At 53.6% G+C, this 25,152-nt stretch overlaps 1 protein-coding gene across 1 annotated transcript in view; it reads left to right on the top strand.

Moving 5' to 3' along the window:
- The first annotated feature begins 10,638 nt into the window (after positions 1-10,638).
- JPH3 (junctophilin 3) overlaps positions 10,639-25,152 on the top strand; it is a 50,682-nt gene continuing 36,168 nt past the window's right edge. Inside the window, exon 1 of the mRNA XM_040571274.1 lies at positions 10,639-11,357. Within this exon, the coding sequence (XP_040427208.1) occupies positions 10,976-11,357 (382 nt within the window). The 5' untranslated portion in view covers positions 10,639-10,975. The remainder of the gene's footprint in view (positions 11,358-25,152) is intronic.

Raw genomic sequence — 25,152 nt, 5'->3', positions numbered from 1 at the left:
TGGCACGTGTCTTAAATTCACGATCAGGGCACAAATGTCAGAGATGATTAGCTATTGCCTCGCATTTCCATAAGTAAAGAAGCAAACCCGGTGCGTGCTGGCTGCCGGGGCTGGGGGCTGGCGCCGGGCAGCCTCTCCTTCCCCTGCGCAGCCTTGACATTTGCTCTGCACATTTTACAGGTCCGAGCTGCCGTGGGGTGCATTGAGCCCTCTAGGAGCTATTGCTGGGATATTCGATTAAAAATAGAAAGGCAGGAGCCAAGAATACTTGCAGGCCGGCGGAATGGCAATTCAGTGACTTGTCTTTTCCATTAGAGGGTGCCAGGAACCTACTGTTGCTGCACACCCCAGAAATCATGGGAAACGTGACTTTGCCCTGTACATTGTGGGACCAGGCAAATCCGTGCCCTTTTTGGGACCCGCTCCTCGTGCTGCCCAGCCATGCCAACTAAAGTAACTTGACTGCTGGGCTGAAATGCAGGCAGGCAAGAGCTGATGGGACAGCTGTAACCTGTAGCCCGCAATAAATGCAATGAGAAGCCCTCCTTGCACCGCTGTGTGTGACCAGGAGCATCGGGGGGGGGTCCTTAATGGGCTTCGTTTGGGGCTGGAGAAACTCGGGTGAAGTCCAGGAGGCCCCACTTTAGACTGTCCCTGTGTAGGACAGCAGGATGGGGATGCAAAGAGCTGGCTTTGCCCAGCCTGGAAATGAGGGGTCTTGCTGGGGCTAGAGATGCGCAGGAGGTGGAGGGGTGTTCTGGGGACCAGTGGGGGCTCTCCACCCTGCCCAGGGGTTCTGGGCACTGCCTGAGTGTAAAGAGGAAATAATCGTAAATAAATACATAAATAAAGTAAGTAAGAGGAAATTTTAATCTTGGGGTTTCAAAAAGAAGTGCTGACTTAAGGACAGAGCACAGTAGGGCTGGCTGAAAGATGCCTTTTTGGTTTTGAACCTTTTGAAACGTGATTCCAAGATCTGAATATTTGTGGGGGGAAAAAAAAAAAAAAAAAGATATTGGTGAAACTATTCAGATCATTTGGTTACTGCCAGCACCCTGGCACTGGGAGATGAGGTGCCTTTACCCTCCACGTGCCTCTGCAGGGATTCGTGGTATGATTCTGGGCACATCCATCCCCGTGGACAAGTTAACTGGGAGCTATGACACTTTGGGGTTGGTGGCTGGGAAATGATGGGAGCAGCGATGGGAAGGAAAGGCTGGTGTGGCTGGATCCCAAAGCCCAGTGCAGCTCGGCTCTGTGTCACACCCCAACAGCTTTTCCTGGGGATTTCTGCCAACGTTTGGAGCTGCCCAGTCCTGTCCCAGCCCCAGCGGGCAGCTCGGAGCAGATGGGATGAGCGGCCGACCCTGGGCCCCACCAGCGAGCCCGATTTCTGCTCTTTTTTCCCCAGCCCTGGGAGGAGGCTGGTCCTGCTGGACCTGTAAGCTAGCATCACGTGCCAGGAATTATTTCTGGCCGACAGATGATGAAATGGGGGGTGGAAGAGCAAGTGACTTGTCTGAGACAGCGATTTCCCAACAGAACCACATGTGGCCGAGGGCTGGTGCTTGCTGAGGCCATGCGGTGATTTCCTTGGGGTCACAAGGGTGGCAGCTGCGTGGCCCGGGTTCATGCAGAGCCCCCGGTGGCTACAGTCCTGTGGTGGCCGAGGGGCAAGAAGAAGCCTCCCATCTGGGGATGGGAGCATGGGGAAGGAGCTCAGCGGTGTGGGACAGGAGGCAGGGAGGGAAAATCCCCACCACGTCTGACGAAACCAGAGGGCGCGCGGGCCGGCAGCGTGCGCTGCACAGCACTCGGCAAACCTGGGGCTTGGCCAAGAAAACAAACATAGGAAACACTCGAGACAGATGAAAGCCATGGGCAGCGTGCAGCAGCCTGCTCTGGTTTGCAGAGGTCTTTTTGGGACACCGGAACAGGCGCCTGTTGCTGGCAGAGCACCGAGCGAGATCCCAACCCCGCTCAAACCCAAGGCAAAGCCTTCACCGACCTCAGCTGCGCACGGATTTCATTGCAGCTCGTTCGAGTTTTTCCCCAGATGGGATTTTTCCTTACTGGGACATGCCCCTCTGCTGCCCTCCCCGCAACCTTTTGCAGTTTTGGAGATTTGCACGTAGATTTAGGGACGGATCCTGTGCGGGGCTGAGCACCGCCAGCCCATCAGGGGACGCAGAGGATGCTCTGCAGCATCCAGAGCCAAAGGCAGCATGTCGGATCAATGCATTCGGAGCTGAAGACCAAAACCGAGTGCTCAGCAGCTCTGGAAATCGACTGGGGGCCTGCAGGTGGCCTTAAAGCCAGTTTCCTCCAAATCTTCCCTTATGAGAAATAACTCTGAGGTTTTTCACTCCAGAGTTTGACTTGAGCCCCTTACTTTAAAAACCCAGACCCCTGTGTGTTCTTTGGTTCACTAAGGAAGGTGCCGGGCCTGGGATGTGGGAGATAAGGCAGAAATTGAAGCTGGTATTCATTTGGCACTAACCTTCATTCTGAGACCCTTCTCCATCCAAAAGGTTCGTGAAAATCCCTTAACCCCGAAGGGAGGCAGAGGGAAGGGGCACGTAGGGACCAGAAGGTGCTGGAGGGGACCGGGGTGGCTGTGAAAAGAGCATTTCCAGGAGGTGGAAGCCAAAGGAAGATCTCGTCCCTGGCTGAAAATAAAAGCGAGGAAGGAGTGAGTAGGGCAGAGGACAGGGAAGGTAACCTCCAGCTCCGCTGCTTTCGGGGAGCTCCGTTCCTCCTCTTGGGTCTGCGATCAGCACTGCATTCCCAGCCCAAACCCAAATTTCCCCCCATGTCAGAAGAGCTCCCAGCAGGGATTTCTCAGCACCTGGTGCTGATGAGATCGTCGGCGTCGGCAGGACCAAGGTGTGTGCTTGATCCCAGTGGAAACTGAAACATCCTTTTCTTCTTCATCCGTGCTCTGTGCCAGGGGTGTCTCTTGACAGTGACAGCCGAGTTAATCTGGTGTTTTCGGATTCTTGTGGCTTGATTTCTGCATGTCTCGCTGTTCTAGGACGACATTCCTTTATCCCTTGCCCTTTCTTTTCCTGGTGGATAATCCCACGTTAATAGGTACCATGTAATACAGCCAGTTGTTAACTACTCCTGAATCCTGCGTGCTGATTCCTTAAGCAGATCTTGAAATCCCGTGAACCTGGCTTTGAGTTTTGTGGAAGTTTGTTTGTTTGTTTTTTAAACACAACGCATGAGGTATGTAGGATAGCTCTTACTCCATTTTTTTGGAAAGCAAGGGAGTTTCTTGTATTTAGGCAATCTAAATACACTAGTCCAGATTGCAAAGTGCAGGCTGCATCTGCTTAAATGCCCTAAAAAGGGGGGTGTAAAAAGGAAACCTTGTTTGAGAAGTGACATCAAATATGGAACAAATCCCTACATAGCTGTTTATCTGCTCAGAAAAAAAAAAAGATCCTCAGACACTCTGGCATGACAGTATTTCACAAGAATAGAGTATGAGTTACGTCAACTCTTCTACATCGCCGTGCCTTCGTGCTTCAATGAAAGACATTTCTCTTCGTTATGAATTATAAATCTCTATTGCAACAGTCCAGACAGTTCTGGGAAACTGCTGCCACTGGCTGTCACTGTCCTTACCGTTCCTGTTGCTCAAAGCGTTTCCAAACATTCATTACTCACATAGAAATAAGCACATCAGCCTCTCCATTAAACCAAAAACATAATCCCAGCTTTCTAATCAGGTGCCAAACTACCTCGGTACTTGGTTGATTTCTGGGTGTCTGCGGTTTTTGGTTGCGTGCTTGGCTTTGCCGAGGACGGCGAGCGGCAGGAGGAGAGGAGAGCCCTGCCTAAAACCTTGCGTGTCCGAGCGAGGGCAGATGCAGAAGGGGCAGAGCAGATGACCGAGGACTTCGCCGCTGTCCCTGCCTCAGTTTTCCCATCTGCAAAATCAGATACTGGTCTTTAGCCCACTGGAGCCTGGGAAAAAGAGAAAGACATTTTGGCCAATTCATACAGCCCTCAGCTCCAGAAGTCATGGAGTTTAATGAGCGCTCTCAGAATTTAAAAGAAGTGAATGTGGCTGTCAAGGAAAGCTGGTAAAAATAAGCTCTTTCCAGAAAATAGCCCCAAACCAAAAATTTCTCCAAGTTGTGTATTGTTTTAAAATCCCTCACATGTTGAAGCCATTCTCAGGACTGCGGTGGGACAGAGGGAGCAGACACAGCTTTTGCCATTGGATTTGGGAAAGCCATGAGACACAAGGTGCCCCAGGTCCACGATGGATCTTCGGGCCACCATCGCCAGGCAGGAGCAGCCTGTGCACATTGCAGCGAGGAAGATGAAAACCAGCACGCCAAGTCGTTTTCCAAAGCAGGTTTCTTCTCTCACATTATGTCAGCCGCATTTCCTGACAAAACCAGCAGGAACACGCGGGTGACAGATGTCCCGTAATTATCGGCAGTGCTCCCGCTCCATGGTCTCAGACATCAAACCCAAAGGCTTGAAACGAAGGCCGTGATTTGTTTGGTTAAGGCTGGCTACTTTGCTTTTATTTACAAGCTGCTTTCAGCTACAGAAAATTCATCATCTTGAGGTTTCTGCCGTGCCAAGGTGGATGCCAGACCTCGGCGAGAATGGTGCGAGCGCCAGGAGGACTAGTGGGATGGGAAATATGGAGGGGAAGCTGAGTCCTGTGGGATAAATGATGCTGTATTGCGGCTTGCAGAGGTTTTCTGCGATGGGAAGGGCAAGGCAGGCTGGTCCTGCAAAGCGGGGACCACGAGAAGGGTTTGGTTTTGGTAGTGAACAAGCAGCTCGACATATATTTGTAGCAGGGTGATCCGGTGACATAAAAGAGAGAACAAGACGTGGGCTTGAAAACAAGAGGGAAATCACACTTTTCCATTCGCTTTATTTTTTGGCTCCCCAGCTCCCAGCTCTCCAGCCTCCCCAGCTCCTTCCAGCACCGTGGCTGCCCGGTGGGTGCTGGGGGGGGATAGCGGCCGGGGGCAGAGATTTGGCTGGCCGGGAGGAAGAAAGCCTCGCACCACATTTCGCGCTGCTGGCGCTGGGATTCTTTCCTCCCATGTGTTCGATTGATCAGGATCAGCTTCTTTGCTGCCGTTTTTGTGCCTCTTGATTTCCACGCGGAAACTGGCTCTATTTTTACCCAGCTAAAGCTGATTAGATTTGCAGTAATTGGCAGGATAAACAGACACATACTGTATGCAGCAGGTTAATGCGATACATTCGGTGACCAGCAAATGCACTTAGCCCATGCCCAGCACAAAGAAGACAATCAAAGTAATTTATTGCCCACATGCCTGTAACATGCCCATTAGCCATCCCTGTCCTTCCTCTCTCGGCAAACCTATTTCCCCTGTGAGACGATGAGTGTTATTGCAGAATGCAAAACATTTCATCGTTTTCTCCTAAGCCCTTCACAAACCCGTATTAAACCCAAGGACACGCAGGAGTTTCTCTTTCTGGTTAACCCAGGTCTTGACTTTTGTTGACCTGTGAGAGATGATTAGCATTGAAGCAGCCACATATTAAAAAAGAAAAATGCTACTTACAACTCGAAGGCTGACCCCCTTCAAGTAATGTAATTCCCAACCATTTCAATTGCTTTCATAAGCTGCAATCTACCAGAAGATTAGCAACAGTCCTGCTTGCTGCAATATCATTCTGTTCTTTAATTGGTTTGGGGGGTAATTTAGCTAGAGACTGAGTAGATAAGAGAAAATTTGGGGACAACCTCAGGTGACAGTATACTCCTGGAATTCAATTAACAGGAGGAGGAAATGAGCAGGAAGCAAAAATGAAAATCATGCAAGTTCCCAAGGCTGCGTATTTCAACCCGGCGTCATCAGACCTTGGGAATACGCCGGTGGTGCTGCTTGGTCTGGGCGAGGTGGTGGCTGTGACCCATCCAAGCCAGGAGAGATGCGCAGTAATCCTCAAAAAAGTTGGGAGCCAAGGTGGGAGCCCTATCAGTTATGCAGTTTCAATCTATTTAATGCGGGCCCTGTTGATTTTGTGCTGTTTCCCAATCAACCCGTTGCGTGGGACCAAGCCAAGGGCTGTGCAGAAAGCTGGCAGTACTGCATCAGTACGATTATCTCTACCAAACAAACCTCTAACCTCATCAGCAAGCTTACCACCATCAATTTTCCCTAAGCTCCTGTTCACCATTCATCGTGTTACTCTTTGAATTCTTGATCTACCAAGCTGTGCGGCAGTGCTTCCATTAATTGTCAGAGGTCCCTCCCAAGCTAAAAGCCCTAAAATCCTCCAGTATTTTTGGTGGCTGGTCCAAGACCTACTGAAAATCCCCATTAACTATCCAGACAGCTCTTTGTCCACCTCCTGTACTCCCTTGCGAGTTATTCAGATCTGCTGGTTTAACAACATCAAACTTGATGTTATGAATTCATTAACACGTTGTCTTCTTTCAACCAGATACCAGGAAGAAACTTGCACCGAACATTTCTGCCTTTTCTGTTATTTATAAAAACCCCATTTCTGTGTAATATTGGCCCAATGCTAATACAAGACTCCTTTTCTAGGAAAATTTCCTTCTGTCTTTAATTTCCCCAGCATCTGAGGTCTATTAATTACTACCAGTTTCCCCTTTCTTCTTTTTCCATGTTTATGTTTTATGTGTTAGTCTTGGCGGCTCTTTCACTTCCTTTCCAAGCCATGTTGTTTCTCTTAACAAAGATTTCTGTCTGCGTTACTGCTTTGGGGGTTAAATATCCTTAAAGACTTCTCCCTTTTCAACACATTTTTCATCTAAATTCTTTCCCCAAATTGATTTGACTGGTAATTATTTTCTGCTTTGTGAAACGGGACCTTTTAAAGTGCCAAGTATGTATATATAACTGCTTTGAGCTTTACTTCATTTGCACATAACAAATGTAATCAAGCCATGATCACTTGCGCCTACTTTAGTGAGAAATTTGTCTTCACCTGTCATGGCGAGGTCTAACGGGGAATTCCCTCATGTTGGAGGCAATATTTTTTGCATTAGGAAATTATATATTTTCAGAAATTCTATAGTCATTTTAATACCATCAACTTGAGACCTCCCGTGCACATTGCTCGGTCTGAAGTCCCTGGTGGTCGCCAGGATTTTATTAGATACCACGGACACGGCTGCTTAAAGAAGCAGATCACATTGAGTCCCTGCTGCAGCATGGAGGTCTGTTGCAGACGCCTCTTGCCTTGTCCTTTATCACCCAACATATTGATCCAGAAACACTCCAGATCATTTATTTCCATGTCGCTAATGACCTGAAGCCAGCTTTCGGTGCTGCTTCCCCCCTGCTCTGCCAGGTTTGGCGTGGAGCATCCCTCCTGGTTCAGGGGGTGGCAGGCTGGGCTCAGAGATGGAGATGCCCTTGGAGGAGGAGATACCCTTGGGAGGAGATACCCTTGGAGAAGGAGGTCTGAGCCTCCTCCTGTGCCAGCATGAGGAGAAGGCAAGTAGAGGAGGTGCTTACAACACTGTGATACTCCGGCCAGAGAAATGTCCCAGCCACGCTGCAGCGTTAAGAGCAGAATTGTGTTGCATATTCAGAAATTCCCCCCTCTGCTGGGTTTTGTTGCTCTGCTGATGCAGATAATTCTCTTTGCATCCTTTCATTTACCTTTTATATATATATATACGTGTATATATATATATATAAAATTAAAAAAAAAAAAACTTGCCAGTCCTATTTAATGCTGCCTGTACCCTCCAGGGAAATGTCTCCAGAGCTCGGCAGAGGTACTGGGGGATTCCTGCTGCTGTGGCAGGGCAGCCAGGCCCCGGGCACAGCAGCTGCGGAGGTGAGCTTGGCACTTGCTGATGGTCAGAGCACCTTCGAGAGGGAAAATCCTGCTGGTATTTGGGGCTGGTGTGAAATCTAACCTTGAATTTCCTCTCCCTTAGCCTCCACACACCAGCGGCACACAGGAGATACTAACTTGTCTGGAAAGGACTCCCCAAGGCAGTAAAACTGCAGATAACGGGGTGAGAGATTTTATTTTAAACTAATTCATGGCCTATGGGTAAATTCTGGGAAAATCAGATGTATTCGGGGGATAGGGTTGGAACCACAGCATGGCGGTGCCATACTCCACCACAATACCCTGGTGTCTGCACCCACCCGCCCGAACCCTTCCCCTGGCATTCCCATGGTCTCCTTCTGTATTTGGCTGCCAGCAGGGGTGTGGGCTGTCTCATGAGCCTGCTGAAGCCCATCCCAAACCCTTCCATCACCAAGACAGCCCTTTCCAGTTGCCCTAACACCCTCCAGCCACGGGGCAGCAGGACACGCAATGGGGACGCCACAAAACCAGAATGGACAGGAGATGTCACACATGGCTGCATTTCTAGCACAGAAACTGCCCACGCTTCAGAAACGAAGGTGTTCTTTCCCAAATGATGTTTATTTTATTTTATTTTATTTTATTTTATTTTATTTTATTTTATTTTATTTTTTTATTTTTTAAACCATGAACCACCCTGGTAGCCCTGCAGTGGCCCTTGTCCCCAGCAAATCTTCCAGCCGCTCCTCTTTCTGCTTCCCAAGCAGGCTGTCGCTGGTGATTTCATTTTAACCAGGTGCCATTAAACATCCTCGTGCCTTACACCCCTATTTTATTAGGAGCAGCCCCCACACAGGTCAGGGATATATAGCACATGGGCAAGTGCACTGGCATAGCCTCTGGTCTCTCTACCCTGTTGTGCTCCGCAGAAGGAAGAGCTGGTTATTAATTAACATGCCAATTAACACGTAAAAGTACTATAAGTGTGTAAAAAATCAACCAATCCAACAAAAACAGAGAAAACAACAGAAAGGGGTTGGAATTTCTTTTTTTCTCAGCCAAAAATTTTATCTGCACTTAAGCAATTTCATTGGTAGCGTTTTTCTTGGAGAGTTTGGAGGTTTCCACCCAGCGTCTTTCTCCTTCATGAAAAAAATGGGAGTTTGCAGCTGTCAAAAAATGCAGTACCCAAAGTGTGGGATTTTGGGGGGAAAAAAAAACAAAAACCAGCAGAATATATAAAGAGCACAGTTCCCGCACTCATGAAGAACTCGGTGTAGTTTGAGAAGACATTTTCCACTGAAAAAAGGCTTCAGTGGGAGAATTTCCACCCACCCTGGTCGCATCCCTCCAGCTCTGGCAAAGAGGACGCCTTTCCCCCAGATGAGGGTGGCTTTGTGCTTCAGCAACTGGACAAGAAAAAAAGCATCCAGCCAGAAAAAACCCTGCGTGGGAAGTTGGAGCTGGAGAGGTCCCCGTAGGTGGGCACGGGAGGCAGGTGCCCACCCGGCCCCTGCTGCTGGAGGATTCTCATGAGCTGAAATCCCGCTGCTTTCCTGGCCTCCTTGCCCAGCCAGGTTCTCAAATCCGAGTCCCGGCTGAGAACTAGCACCAGGAACAGCAGCGGGTCTGGCAGGATGCAAACACGAGCCGCTGCATCCGACGCTGCTACCAGAGGCGGGGATATTTTCCAGAAGCACCACGTTTTTGCACAATTCGCAGATTTTGCTTTTGCAGGCGCGTGTGCGCGTCGTTTTAATTTCTGCTCAGTGCAGCTCCCCCTTTAATACTCGAGCCTCACCGCGCTCATGCACTGATGCAAACACACCGACACACGAACGAACGCGTGGCGTGCTCTGCGAGCAGCATGTGCGCTGCGGGACCGGGACCCCGCGCGCCCCAGAGGTGCGAGGCGCGCTGCACCTCCTGCCTCCTCCTCCTCCTCCCAGCATCTCCCCCAGCCCCGAAAATACTCCTCGGACGCGACCACCGTGGGCCTTCTGCTGCCTCGCTCCTTCCAGCCCAAGGCCGGGGACCCTCGCGCGATGCCGCAGGGAGAGGACACCTGAATTAATTTGGGATTCGTGCTGCGGCGCGCAGGACCCCGGGGAGCCGAGCGCTCGGCCCCTGACCCCACAGTGGGGTCCGGCCGCCCCCTTCGCGTCTCGGCCACGAGTGGGGAAGGCTCGGAGGAAGACGGGAGAGGAATAAAGCGGGGGGGCAGGAGGCTGTGGCGACGCAGCCGCTGTCTCTTTAAATCCACCCGGAGCCTGGCGATGAGGCAGAGCGGAGAGCCCAGGATCCCCGCTCGCTCCTAAGCAGGATTTAGCCCCGCGGGAGGGAAGGAAGGGAAGGGAAGGCAAAGGAAGGAAGGGGGAGGCCGTGGGGCGAGCGGAGACCCTCGCCCCTTCCACCCCAAGCCCCCCGGGGGGGCGGCATGCGGGCTGGGCTGGGCTGGGCCAGCGGCCACCGCAGCAGCAGCAGCAGCAGCAGCAGCAGCAGCAATAGCAGCAGCAATAGCAGCAGCAGCAGCAGCAGCCGCAGCCAGGTTTGCCGGGGAGCGCAGGAGGCGCCGGGCTTTTAGGGGCGGGGGGCTGCGGTCGCCACCCCCGCAGTGCCGCTGCCAGCCGCCCGCGGGGCCCCCCCAGGCCGGGCCGGGGGGCGAGGGGGTCCCGGGGGGGGCGGCCCTGCCCCGCGGGGGGCGCCGGGCTCCGCAGCCGGCCGGGGCATCAATTCGCTCTCTTGGCATTTGGCCTCTTTTTTTTTTTTTTTTTTACATATATATATTTTTTTCCTTCCCCCCCCCCCCCCCTTTTTTAATTTTTTTTCCTGCCCCCACCCCCGTTCCCTGCCGTGGATGGTTTTTAGGTGGAGTCGTTTGCACCAAAACCCAATAGCTGCTGCTGTTCTTGCTGCTATTTTTTTTTTTTTTTTTTAATGATCCTGTTTCCACAGCAGGGGAAGAGAGAACTGATCCCGAACATACTCCCAGAGAATGAATAATCACAAGAAACTGGCTTAAGCAGCTGCCTGGATCTGGTGCATGATTTTGATCGAATCTGATCTGATTTGAATTTTTTTTTTTTCCAAGTCATCGTTCCCGTTTTATTTCCTGCATTCTTTTTTTTCACCTTTTGGGGGATTTGCAAACCGAATTACATGCATGTCCAGTGGGGGAAGGTTTAATTTTGACGATGGAGGGTCGTACTGTGGAGGCTGGGAGGACGGAAAGGCTCATGGCCACGGAATCTGTACCGGCCCGAAGGGTCAAGGTGAATATTCGGGCTCCTGGAGTCACGGCTTTGAGGTGCTGGGGGTCTACACTTGGCCCAGCGGCAACACTTACCAGGGCACCTGGGCGCAGGGCAAGCGCCATGGCATTGGCATGGAGAGCAAGGGGAAGTGGGTGTACAAAGGCGAGTGGACCCATGGATTTAAGGGACGGTACGGGGTCCGAGAGTGCACTGGAAACGGGGCCAAGTACGAAGGCACCTGGAGCAATGGATTACAGGATGGCTACGGGACAGAGACCTACTCGGATGGAGGTAGGTGATGCATTGGTCCCTTCCGAGCCGGGGCGGGATGCGATGTGTGGCTACCAGCCCCCGTGCTTGGGCTGGCGCCTGGGAGTTTGCAGCCTGCCCGCCTGGAGCCAGGGATGCTCGGATGCTCGCGCCCCGCGGGAGACAAGGAACCAGCCCCGCGTGGCACCAGCCCAGCTCTTTGCCACAGGTAGCCCCATATGTTCTCCGAGCACCGGGCCCTCTCCCCTGACACTGGCAAGGCTTTTTTGGGGTGCTGGCCCTGGGGCAAGGGGGATGCCCAGCCCTCGCCCACGGGGTGGGAGGACGGGGTGGGCCAAGCTGCTGGGAGACAGCCCGAGTTGCACATGGGATTCGCAGTGATGACTGCACCACTGTAACCTGTAGGATTGGCATGGAGCGGATGGAGCAAACCAGAGGGGACTGGAGTGAGCAGGGGGATCTGGGGCAGATCCCTGCAGCTCCTTTGCTGCAAATGCGTTTGGCGAGGGGTCGAGGTCGTTGCATGCACGGCCTGCCTTGCAGCCCCTCCAAACGCAGCCCCACACTTAATAAATAATACCGGGCAAAAGACTTTAATTCAGACAAGAGTCTTACATTCCTAGTTTACGGCTTAATGCTTAGCGTAGGGGCTCAGAGGGATCACAAAAGCTATTCTCTGCCGTCAACACGGCTTAACGAGATGTGGAGGGGAAGCTAGGATTAAATAAAAAACATGAAAACCCAATTGGAGCGATCAAAAATTGCTGGCCTAACAAGCTTTAAGGCCAAACTAGGAAAACCAGCTGGTGCTGTGCCGTAAGTGGCTGTATCATCCTCCCTGATGTTTTGTGGCTACTTCCATCTAAACTGCCTCCATAATACAAGCCGGGCCTACCTGCCGGCAGCCGGGGGCTCTCAGCAGTGCTGCCCTGTTGTTTTTCGGGTGAGCGTGTTCATCTAAAGCAGGCTCCTTTTTTTTTTTAGGCGTTATCTTTTTCCAGGACGGCCACATTCAGGAAATTGCAGTGTTGATGAGCTCCATCGCAGCCTTCCCGAAAGGTGCTGCAAGAGCTTTCTCTAGAAAACCCCAGTGTGCTGCTTTGTGGTTGTACAGGGAGGCGAGATTAAATGGCACCTGCAGCTGCCCTTCTCTGCTCCCTGGGGGAAAGGTGGAATGAGCTCTTTATTTTTAAAGATAATTTTGTACCGGTGGCTTTCTCCTGAAGGAAAACAGAGCCGAAACCTTTTGTTTCAGATGCCTGGAATAATGCTGGGGTTTTAGCTGGAAGCTGTTGGGCTTGTCTTTGCGAGTCATCTCGAAATCCTGGCAGCCCTTCAGCTGGGAATAAAGCTCGCTCGGAGCACAGTCACGGTCTCTCGCCTTCGGCAGGGTCAGGAGGGGATGTGGGGGATTTTCTGCATGCCCTGAACTCGCGTGCCACCTCGCTGCGCCCCCGCCGGCACCCAGCCCCTGCCGGGGACATTTGCAGGAAGGCGGGCAGGAGCTGCACGAACCACAGGTCTCCAAGGGCTGGCTGTCGCGGGGCTGGCCCCGTCCCCATGTCCCCACGCGCGCTCTTGTCCCCACCCAGGGCTCAGCCCTGCCTGTTCCTCGTCGGCCGCAGCACGGCAGCGATTTGGGAAGCCTGGGGAGCATCCCCAGCATGGGGTGAACGAGCCATTCCTGGTTTCTGAGAAGCTACCAGAAGCAAAGAGCTTCTTCCATCTTGTCAGGCCAGGCTGGCTTCTCCGTGGTTGGGACGAAAAATGTCTAGTGCACGCCTGTCATTTTAGGAGGAGGTGTAAGATCAGTAGGAGAAGAGGTCTGTAGCAAAATACTGTCCCCTGAGGACTCTGCAAACCACGCTAGGATGAGGGAATGGTGGTGCTGGGGCAACCTGGAGCCGTGGTGCTTCTGCCCAGGCTGCTGGATGCTGCACGCCCCGGCTGGGCTCCTGCTCGCCCCGATGCCCACGGTCCCCACTTTTGTCCTGGCAGCCACCACGGCGTGGCGGAGCCCGGCCGAGGATGCACTTTCATGAACTCGGTTGCAAGTAGCCAGGGAGCCTTCCCCAACTGTGGGTGGAAATCTCCAGCCTTTTGGACACCGAACCTTAATGAACTTTGTGCGTTTGGGTACAAGAAGCCGATGTGTGCAGCTGGGGCGACTGCATAGGGATTGTACAGAGGAGGCAACTATTGGGAAGGATGTTTCTCATTAATCTGCTCGAGTTATTACCTCCATCAAACTGAAGTATCCTAGAATCCTCGCCCCAGCATCTGTCACTTGCCACCCACAGATAAATATTCATCCCTTGCATTTTTATTTTTTTTTAGCACATCAACCAGGGCTAGGGGAATGGGTCCCGAAATGCGCAGCACGGCTTAGGAAGCAAGATGCCACGGAATTTGTGGTTTTCACTCCAATTTTACCATTTCCTTTCATGACAGTGGGTAAGGGCCAACCCCGAAACTCCACCAGCCATTGCCAGTGCTGTTGGGGAAACAACATTTCGCGTGCCCCATGCACACACGTTGACGTGTTTGGCTTGGGTATGGCAAGCGGTGTGTCCCCCCCCCGGCCACCCACCGCCACCCCGGCTCCGCTGGCAGCCCCAGGCGCCGCCCCCCCCACGCCGGGTGCTGGCGCCCGCACGCACGCTGCCCCCGCGTGCAGCTTGCCGAGCTCACACCTCCCACGCCGACACACTCATCGCCGTGCACGCACGCCTCTCCTCCCCACGCCGCGACGCCGCTTCACCCCTCCGTGCGCGCACGTGCTGTTCCCAAAGCGCACCGCCGGGGCTCTCGGACCCCTGCCCATGGTCCGCCTGCCCCCAGCCGCGTGGTTGCGTGTGGACATGGTGCACCGGGCACAAATACAGCCCCACTGCTCCCTTAGGGAGCCAGCTCCGTGCCAAATCTCCATGGCATCGCTGCACGCCCGACCTGTGTCCGTGCACCTGTGGCACAGGCGTGCGCCGTCCCTTCCCATCCGTGCATCCTCGTCCTTCTGCCAAAAATGCCTGACGCCTCCTGCCCCATCCAGCAGCAGGCTGGTATTACATAAAACGGGCTTCTGAGGATCGCTTCGGTCGGGTGCTGGAGCTGCAAGGCTCTTTGGTGGGCTGGATTCAGCCTGGCCACAGGTCGGCAGCTGCACAGGTCCCTTGATTCGGGCAAAAGGGAGTGGGATGAGCAGTGACGGAGCTGGTGGTGGGGAAGCTCTCTGGAGACAAGGTGTGGAGGCCTCCCGTTGGAGACTCTCTCAGGAGACATCTCGTCTGGTTCTGGCCTCGTGATACCTTTCTGTAACTCCATGGCACTCTGAAAACACTCCGTGATTTTACCCTGGGGGGAAGCGAGAGGAACCTTGAAGGCACGGTTTGATTCTTGACCACAGGCTTGCCACAGAAATCCCTGAGAAAACCTTGGGCCGTGCATTGGGTGTGGGTTTAGCTGCTGAAACAGTGGGGGGGGAGTGGAAGAGATGGGGCTGAGGGAGAGGAGGAAGCCCTAAACCTGCTTTCACCCGTTCCAGCCCTGACAAAGCCGCCGTCCCCTCCTTGTCCATCCCAGCTGAGCGTTTGGCATCCAGGACCGAGAGCAGCCCCTCTCCGGGGTCCCTGCTGCCTGGCAGCCCCTGGGGAGCAGCTCCCCAGCCTGGAGGTGTCCGTGGTTCACTGGGGTCGTGCTGTGCCCCTTCTGCTCTCAGCCCACCCCATCCCATGGGCTCCATGCAGCACCACTTTTTGGGAGGGCCACCCCGAAGGGACGGGCGGTCGCACCTCGGCGTTCATCTTGTGTAATCCTCCGTGCCCACTCACCTAAATGAATCATCCCTTTGATAGGTGAGTGAAATATAATTAGTGTTTTCATTGTTAGCACCGTGTGAGTAGGCAAGTGGGTTTTCTTGGCCCGGGCTGGCAAATCTTCGTGCTTTGCAAGCGGTGGGGAGAGGGGAGCGGTGCAGTGGGAGCAGCCGGGTAGGAGCCGTGCTGGCTCCGTGCCCCCATGTCCCCCAGTGTCACCAGTGCCCCTGCGGTGGCACCAGTGACATCTCCAGCCGCTCGCAGCACTGGGCGCCACAAACCAAATGGTTTTCAAGTGGTTGATGGGATGAAAACGTGAGGTTTTTTTGCAAAAAGGCATAAAGGGCTGCTCGGGGGGGGGAAGACCCAGGGATGCTGCAGGGTCACCTGCCTGTCCAGGAAGGGGACGCGGCCCCCTTGCCTTAGCCCAGAGGTCGTTTTGGGATGACAACCACCACCCGTACCAGGGGTTGGTCACAGGTTTCTCTACAGCTGCAGGGAACCAGCTAGCGAGGGCGAATTTCCCTGTGATCTATTCATAGCGTGGATGTCAGAATTACCTTAAAAGTATCGGCTCTCGTGTTATTTTGCTGCTGGGAACGAACTGTTGATGCACTTCAAGTAGTGGGTGGCAGCAAGCAAATACAAATGTGCCCCGGTCCTCGATCCTCCAGGTTCCTGCAGAACCCAGACACAGACCTAGCCGGTCCTATTGACCCCCCAAGAACTTGGTAATTAAAGGAAAGCTGTGCAATTCATTTGTAAAGCATCCTGCCATCTGCATTTGGTACAGAGGATGCTTGCAAGGCAGCGGTGACACCAGGAGAGCAACGACTGAGACATCAGGACACGCTGAATGTGGAAAAATGAATCGAAATGCTAAATGAAGCTTCTGACCGGCTTCATTAAAAATAAATGGTATGAACTCATGTTAATTACTTATCTCGCTGGAACATGCTGCTTAGCTTCAGGTACAGCTCAGGACAGAAGAAGAAGGATTTTGACCCCAGGGAAAAGTACAGGACATAAAAACTGCCAGACGGGCTGAGACCCACATTGGTATTTTGTCTGGCACGTGGTGCCCCGGGGGACAACGTGGGACCCCACCTTGGGGCAGTCTGCCCCCCCCTTACACATTTCCCCCCGACTGCTAATGCCGAGCCCTGAAGCCCAATTCTAAAATTGTTTCACAAATCCGTGTTCATTATCTCTGGCAACTCATGACAGCCATATAAACACTCCTTGCCTTTTTCATTCGGATCGCCCCGTGGGAACGATATGGAAAATTCTCCATCCGAGTATTTCAGGCTGGTTGGGGAACATTTTCCTCTCCTGTTAGCAGGAGGGCTTGACCTGAGCCAAAGGGCAGGGAAAACACGAGGATCATTTATTTGCCTGATGGTGGTTTAGGGCCTCATCCTGCACCAACGGGGTCACCGGGAGCTTTGCTGGGAACGGGGTTTTGTCGCTGGGCTCCTTTGGGGAAAAGCTGAGGTCTCCTGGCCCCGATGGAAGTTGGCTCCAGGATGCAGAAGTGGGGCACAGCAGCACCATGGAGATGCTGTGTGGGTTGCTTTGGGGTTCCTCGTGGCTTTTAAAGCCAATTGTGGGGTATTCAGATATACTAAGGGGGAGTGGACTTGAAGTCCCATGGGGCTCCTTGTGGCTCTGTGACATCTGCTCCTATAGCAGAACATTTTTTTCTTGAAGCTCCAGCTTGTGGAATCATGTGATTTTTTTTGCAAGATTTTCGGCTTCATTTTTGAAAGAAGGTTCCCACCCAGACTATTGCAGAAAAGTCATTCTTACAGGCTTGGAAGCCAGCAGACAGGAGCTAAAAATGCCTTCTGTTTAAAAAAGCCTCGATTTTAAAATTAACCTGATTAATTTTGAATGCCTTGAGTCAGGTAGCGCTGATGCAGGGGGATGGTCTGTATTACCGTAGGCATGAACATGTAGAAGCCGGGCAGGGTGGTGCTGGTGCTGGTCTTACAGGGGACGGAGCTGGTCTGGGATCTGTCGTGTGAGATTTGGCAGCTTTTGGGGTCTGGCTGTGGCACTGCCTGAAATCCTGACCAGGAAAGGGTTTATTTTGCAGGACTTTGCAATAGTTAGGAGACTGGTGATACTTTTTTGCTGCTCCAGCACGTTGTTTAAGATACAATCCGAGTGTTTAACTGTTCATGGAAAAGGGGAGCTTGGAGGAAAAAAAGCACTCGAATGGAAAATGTTTGTATTTTGGGGCTTAATACTGGCTTCTCCTCACAGATTCTGTCCTTTGAATCAAAAGCCTTAAAAGTTGCAATCGATGCATGATCATTCCCCTAGAACAGTCACTCCTTTCCCGGGATTATCCCCTGAAGAGGTTCCGCTTGCTCCTAACGTACAGCAGAGCATCATGAATTTTCATGAATGAGCGAGCAGCGAGCGCACGGCCCCTAACTTTGCAAATATTCACATGAAGATGATCGCAATAAGGATATGATTTCCTGCCCAGGGCAACGCTTTGGGTGAGTGGGATGGTTCCTGGGCCTGAGGAAGGCCTTGGCCATTTTCTTTCATGGGAAATAATAATAATAATAATAAAAGATTATAATCGTGCTCTGGAGCTGTGATCCGGAGGGCTGGGATGAGCCGAGGACCCTTGTTGTGCCCTGTCATGCACGACGAGAAGTTGTTGAATGATTTTGGGATTTGGGGGGGTTGCTGGTGCACATCCTGCTGCCTGACCCCGATGGCAGCCCAGCGTTTGGCACAGACACGGATTTTTCCAATAAATTGCAGCTTCAGGATGATGGGCAGCTTCTTCCCCCGCCCCGGGGTTGCTGCCACCTGTAGGATGCTCGGCTGGGCACCACTCAGCATCTCCTGCACCTCGCAGGGATACAGCCCCAAAAAAAGCCCAGCACCAGCACGCAGCACCCATCCCGAGTGCCGAGGAATTAGCCCTAACCCCCGCGAGCCCTGCTGAGAAATGGGGTGAGATCAGAGAGTTTGCGAGGAGGATTAGAGCGCCGGGGGATTAACGGGCTAAGCATTAGCCCGATTTCACTCTGCTTTGTGAGAGGAGCACATTAGCTGTAATAAAGGTGCTGGGCGCGATGGTGATGGGTTTGCCATCCCTCCTGCTACAGCCATCCCGTCTCAGGCCCCCTTAAAATAAATTCAGGTTGCAGCAGCCAGCACCGGGTGCTGCTGCTTTGCTCATCCTCCCTTCCAGGGCTCAGGACGTTGATGTTACGAGGGCATGTGTTCATCCCTGGCCAGTGCTTGTGGAAATTGGCTCAATTCCTGCTGCTATCTGCAGAGGGAGGGCATTGGCTTTGGGTCCTCGCCCCGTCCCCTGCCCGGCTGTGGAAGTGCGGAGCCATTTACTGCCCACGGAAGGAGGCACGCACCAGGTTTTCTTGGAGGTCATCCCCCCTGCCTCAATTTCCCAGCCATAAGTGCAGAAATCAGCAGTCTGTGCTATATCACAATGCACATGAATGCTGGTGAGGGGAGCAGCTTCGCCCTGCTGATCTCTAAGATGTTTGCGAAGGACCTTTGGGGTAGATGAAGATAAAGGGCGCGCCACGTTTTGGATGGGCCTGATATCCTCAGATAATGCATTCCCACCACATGAGTCTGCATTTCTGATGATTCTCCCAGTGGACCCATTGAGCAGTCCCGTTCAGTGGTGTTTCAGCCAGAGTTGTCTCTGTTTGCATCCAGCAAGGAGGAGGCAGGTGCCCTTGCCTTGCCTTGCCTTGCCTTCCCTACCCTTTCCTACTCTTCCCTACCCTTCCCTACCCTTCCATGCCCTTCCTTACCCTTTCCTACCCTTCCCATCCCTCATCCCTTCCCATCTCATCCGCCATCCCTTCCCTCTCTCCCCCACAGACCTCCCTGCCCATGGTGCCTGTCTGCGTGCAGCCTGGCATTAGGCAATGACTAACATCCATCACGTGTTTGTGCCTGCAGATCAGATTTGCATACTCAAAAATCCATACCTTGTATCCTGCCCTGTGTGAGCACTTACCAGAGCGTATTTTTGGCTAACAAGCGGCCAGGCTGCCCCAGCAGACACAGCTCCACGTTTTCAGCATGATCTGGTGATGGCCAAGGCACGGGAACCCTCGGCAGGGCTGGGGGCAGGCAATATGCGGGCTTTGCACGCATGCATCACCCCTCAGCCCACCCTTCCCCACGGGCAATGCCGGTGGCAAGTCCTAGCCCTCCATACACCATGCCAGGGGGATGTAGGTTGGTGTTTTTGGGGAGTGATTGCTGCTCACAGACTGGGAAATGCAAGTCACCACTGTGCGGCGCGGTGCTTTGTCCTGCAGGATGGGCAGCTCCGGGGATGCGCTGGTAGCAAACACACCCACGTGCATGCTCAGGAGGAGCAGGCTGCACATTTTGGCTGCACCTTTTTACTAGCGAGGCACCCTGGCTACCAGAAATCAGTTGAGGTGGCCAAAGAGGATGTCCCCATCACCACACCACCGGTCCTGGGGCTGAGCTAACGCAGTAGAAGGGGACGCAGCTGCCGGAGCATCCTCCAGCCCTCTTTTCCCCCACCCGTCTTCTCTCTGGGATGTTTCTGCAAGGCTAAACCTGCTCTTTGAGCATCTTACATGAATTCTGCCCCAGACCCAGATCTCAGATATTTGTAAAACCTGCTCCTGGTGTCGCAATTCGGGGTCGGCGTCATTATTGCCGTCGCATGTCTTTAATTAATGCGTGGCAGAGTTCAGCGATAAGCGGGGAGGTGAGCATCCCAGGAAGGATCCTCCGCAAGATAAACCAGCAATTTGCAAGGCCTAATTACTTCTGCTGGGTTGTGAACAGCAGACGGGCGCTTCGGACAACTCAGACCTCATTTCCGAATTTTGCTGAGTTGCACAAGCAAGCTGGGAGTTTTGGATGGCTGCCTCTGCTAAACACGGCCACCACACCAAGCGGCACTGGCCGTGCTTCCAGGAAGGGGCAGAGGCTACAGAGACACCTGCCTCCTGAAGCCTGCCGCTCTGTGGTCTGTGACCGACCACCTGGGCAGCCACATCCGATTTGAGCTCACCTGGAAATCCCCCGCATTGACCCCTAACCCTAAATTTCTTAACTCGGCCTTAATGTCTACGACATTGTGTGTAACCCTCTGAATTTCTCAGTGCAAGAAAGTGAAGCGGAGCGAGGCCGGGCAGGTCTGCATCGACCTCCCATGAGCTGTGCCCCTGCCAGGGCTCTGTCCCATGGGACACCAAGCTGGCAGTCTCGGTTTGGGACAGGCTGGTGAGCAGGCTTCAATCCCGACAGCTCCGACTTAATGGTTTTCCTGGAGCAGAGCCAAAGGACTCAGCAGCAGCCTGCAAAATGCCAACGCCTTGGATAGGGGGGAGGGAGGGAAGAAAATTCAGCCACTGCAGCCCCCAAAGTCCTGATGTCCTGCCCCCTTCTAGCACCATTTTGGAGGCAGGACGGGTTTCTGTACAAGCTGGTGATCCTACCTTTGGCCACGGCCGGGTGGCAGGAGGCCCCTAGGCTTGGGACAGCAAGCAGCAAAGCCAGGCACTTTCCACCCCATGACATTCCTCACCATCACCTGCTGGGTGCAGCGCCGTGGGTTGTCCCCATCTGGGCCAAAAAATGCTATTTTGTAGGCGTTTTGGTTCTCTGTTCCCTCTCAATGGCTCTCTTATGTCACCTTGCTAAAGGTACCCGGCACAAACTGCATCAATGAGGTGAGGTCCCAGGCTGGCATGCTCTGCGTGGAAAGACCAACACACGTTGGTTGCCGCTTCCCATCCTCGACCAGACCTCGTGCCAGCCCCCTCTGCATCCCCACGGTCCTCAACCACACAGTCCCACACGGACCCTGCTGCAGGAGGTGCGGGAGAGGAGGTGGAGACGGGGACGGGTCTCCTCCTCCAGCAAAAACCCCCAAAATTCCTTGGCAAAGCTGAGGAAGTGAACGGAGACATGTTCTTCCTGGTGTCTGCAGAGCCTCACTTTGCAAACAGGAGCTAATTACTGCCCAATTCCCGGCTGAGCTGCTGGAGTGCTGCTGCATGATCCCCATTTCCAGCAGGGAACGTGGAGGCTTTGCTCAGGGTCCTGCTCACCTCCCCAAAAGGCGCCCATCCTTCACCCCTGCTGTGGGGCGAACCCCGGTGTCGGGGCTGGTGGCGTTATGGGGACAATGGGAGCGGCCCCGTGGGCTCCCTGCGCTCTTCCCAGAATGAATTTTCATTTCCTGAGCCAAATGCTGAGAAAGCGCTGAATAACTGCAACAAATTAGATTACTCTTTGGTGCTTGTCAGTTCTCAAGAACTTACAAGCTGCTCGAGACTTAGGAACGAGGCTTGGGAGCCAGCGACTTTTCCCTTGCTGCTTTTGTCCCTGCCAGCTCTGGCTGAGGACGGGGCTCTGCATGGTCCTGAGGGCGATGGAAATTCCTGCAGGAGCTTGAAAAGCCGTTTGGAAACCACCCAGCCCTGCTCCAACAGGCGGGAGCCAAAATAAATAAATAAATAAATAAGGACAGGCTACAAACCACAAGTGGAAGTGGCCAGCAACGGCATCGCCTGTTTTCTTCTCCCCACGTTTCCATCCCCTCCCGACTTTCCTTGTCTTTCGCGCAGTCCCATTTCCTCTCTCACGCTCCATCTGCTGTTTTCTGGAAGTTTTCTTGCTGAGCCGTCATTCAGGAAAACTTTATTTGTGTTCCCCCAGGCTCGGGTTATCCCCTGCCCTCCCATCCGGGCATGTGCATGCCCGCATCCCAGCTTTTGTTGGCATCACCTTGTTCTTGGCCGTATCCCTCTGGAGTGGTTACACCAGGAGTCAGGAAATCTTCCCTGGGGTAAAACCACTGCAAGAGAGAGCACAGCCTGGCCTCCCCCTCTGCTTATCCCCTCAGGCCCTTATTTTGATGCCGTTATGGTAAATGGCAAAATTCCCACTCCCAGGGCAGGAACCGTCCCTCTTTCCAGCAGGACAGTGGTGGCTGAGATGTTTTACCTTGGCTGCCCAGCGCTCTCCTGCTGTGCCTCTGCTCCCATCCATGCCTAGCACCCAGCCCTGGGGATGCAGCATTTTCCCCTGTGCAATCCCCCCATTAATCTCACGCAATTAATGCTTTGGGAAGCATTTTGCAATTATTGATAGCAAGGAAAGAGCTGCAAAGCAGAAATGGCTGCTGCTTCGGTGGTGCTAGCACAGTAAGTCGCAAACACTTTGCTCCCTGTGCTTGCCCTGCAGCCCATGAGGCTGGAGGTGCTCAGCACCTTGGCGCGGTCCCTCCTGCATCAGAAGTGCTCGTCCTGCCACCCCCGGCCCCATCCTGCAGTCCCACTTCACTTTGCAGCTCCCTGGCTCTGAAACAGCCATAGCCTGTCCGTCGTGGAATGTGGAAAGTCATAAAATCCCGTTTGCTCTGCAGGGAGAAGGAGTCTCCGGGCTCCTTGCGAGATCAGGCTTTGTGCACATATCTGCAAATGTGAGAGGGCAGAGGTTAAGCCGAGCAGTGCAAGGGGAGGAGGTGACGGTGCTTAGCAATGCAGATCAGATGGCTCTGAGTGCTTCCAGCACTCGTGGCCAAATCCTGGGCTATTTAGGGGTTTAAAAAAGGTAATGAAGTCAGACGAAGGAAGGAGTGCTGATGGGCGAGGAAGGAGGGGGGAACTCCAAGAACTCAGCTCCTTGGAAGGAAGCACCTTCAGCTGGCCATCCCCACGAAGGCGGCCAGCAGTCCTGAAGGGTGCTGGGGAGGTGAGCTGGGGAAGTGCTCAGGAGAGCAACAACAGCCACAGAAACAAAATCTGGGGCTTGGGAATGCTCCTCTGGGAGCTGCTCCGTGCTGTGGCCAGGAGAAGGATGGGATGGCTCTCCTCGCGTCCTTGCATCTTGTGCTTAGAAAACTCCACCGTGCCAAGCAGATGCAGCAATTGCTGCTGGCAGCCGTGCAATCCTCGGAGTAGGTTGTAAGGCCGTGCAAAGACGACAGCTTCCCGGGCACCTCGGCCTTGCTGGGGAGGCGCGCAGGCTCTTGCTGCAGCTGGAACCTGCTGGGACCAATTTGCTGCCTCTGCTCCAGCTGCGCCGCGCTGTCATGCCTGCTCCGAGCCGGCTTTGTTCTGCTCTCTGCCGCTGCCTCTGGCTTGCAGCACAGGGCCTTGCCTGCTTTACGATGCCTCCTTTTCCTCTGGTTCCCCAGCTGGGGATTTGCCGGGAGGTGGAGGGGTCCCAGGGCCTGCCTGGGGCTGGGGAGCAGGGCGAGGGGGTCACCGAGGGAAAAGGGGCCAGGACTTGGGCAGGCCGGTTCTGACAGATCCCAAGCAGGGCCTTTTCTCCCTGCCCCCTTGCCCACAGGCTCAATCCCAACCTGAGGGCATGCCCAGCATCCTCTCCATGTTTTCTGCTGTCCATCCCACTGTCTGTCCCCTATTCTTCTCCCCAGAGCCAAGCACCGCTCCTCGCCCTGCCCTGCCGGTGCTGCCATAATCCCAGCACTCTGCTCCCTCCCCAGCACTAATCCTATAAACCCTCAGTAAATCCTGCCTGCCTGGCCCTGCCTCCCTTCTCCAAGGCAGTCTTTGCTTGGAGCCAGCGTTTTTGGGGGTACACAGGGATAACATCAGAGCACCAGGAATGGGTGCCTGAGCCTCTGGGTGCTGGTCCTTAGGGCCAGCCCACCACAGGGCACTGGGAACCACAGCCAGCACTGGGGAAAACAGCAGCCCTCATCTCTTTCCACCTTTCCCCATGTATAAATTGAGAGTGAAACGCATTTAAACCCACAGAAGGATGGTGCAAATTCTCATTTTGATGGAAAAGGCAAGCAGCGGTGAGCGATAACCCCTGCTAAGGGAGCCCTGGGGTAAGGTCAGGGTGAGGAATTAAATGGAGCATCAGGATGCCCCAGCTCCAGCACTAGGATTGCTCCTTGCAGTGGAAGTAGGGTTTCTCCAGGCTGGTGATCTGGACAGCCAGCACTGCCTGTTTTATTAATCCTTTCTGCTGGGCTGTTGGAAATTGCCAAGAGGGAAATCACTGCAGCAAGGCGGGGATGTCTCAGGGAACAATATTTTTGCTGCCAAAAGAGACAGCTCGGGTGGATCTGATGGGTGCTGATTGCTAAGGGCAAAGATCATCTCGTGCAGAGGAGGGATGGAAAGTCGCTATCGGACTGAGCCGGAGGTGATCTGCCGGGCTGTTTTTATCAGGGCTGTTTCGGTCTGATTCACACAAGGTTCACTGTTTTAAGACTGTTTAAGACTCCCTTCCCCTGACACTGCATGGTGCTAGCAGCTTCCAGCCCCGCTCCAGCATTGCCCCGGGCTGGGCTCGGCAGCACTGGCTGAGCAAGGAGCCTGCCTGAGGCTTGAAATCCTCCCGGCAAGGGCTTAGCCAGGCGGTGCATCACTGCATCGCGAGACAGCCCCAAAAAGACTAAGCTGACCTAAGAATACAAACGAGCTCTGCAGTTCAACTGACCGAGATAAAATTACAAAGCGTGCCAATCGCCGTGCTTCGGGATGGGAAGGGATTATAAACCCGGGGCAGGGAGAGCTGATTACCACCACGCATTTTGGTGGGCAGGGCAAGAATCGCTCCTAGGTTGTGTTTTCCCACCCGGACTGGTTTCTTCTGGCCCCGTTTTCCAGCACGGCCGCTCTCGGGCAGGCACAGCCCTCAGCATGCCGGAGCAGCGGCGTCGCGGCGAGGTGCTGCGTGCGTCCCAGCCCGCTAACTGCCGGTTAAGTAACTCAGCGAGTGCCCACGCAAATGGAGGAGTTCAAGCAGGGGCATGTTTCTGAGGATAATAACCACATGGATGTCTCCCCGTGAGGCCTTTATTTCTATAGAGCCGCTCCCTCCTGCTACACGCTGGATGAAAGGCGCTGTGTATATAAATAAACGCACGGTAATATACCATCCACTCTGATCACTGCTGACAGCAGACAGGGTTGGACTCTGATCCTGGTTACAATTCCCATCTCCCTGCCTGATCCTTTTACAAA

The sequence above is a fragment of the Cygnus olor genome, chromosome 12 (genome assembly GCF_009769625.2).
Source record: "Cygnus olor isolate bCygOlo1 chromosome 12, bCygOlo1.pri.v2, whole genome shotgun sequence".
NCBI lineage: Eukaryota > Metazoa > Chordata > Aves > Anseriformes > Anatidae > Cygnus > Cygnus olor.
Note: the sequence above shows the minus strand (reverse complement) of the source record. Positions and strands in the feature narration are given on the sequence as shown.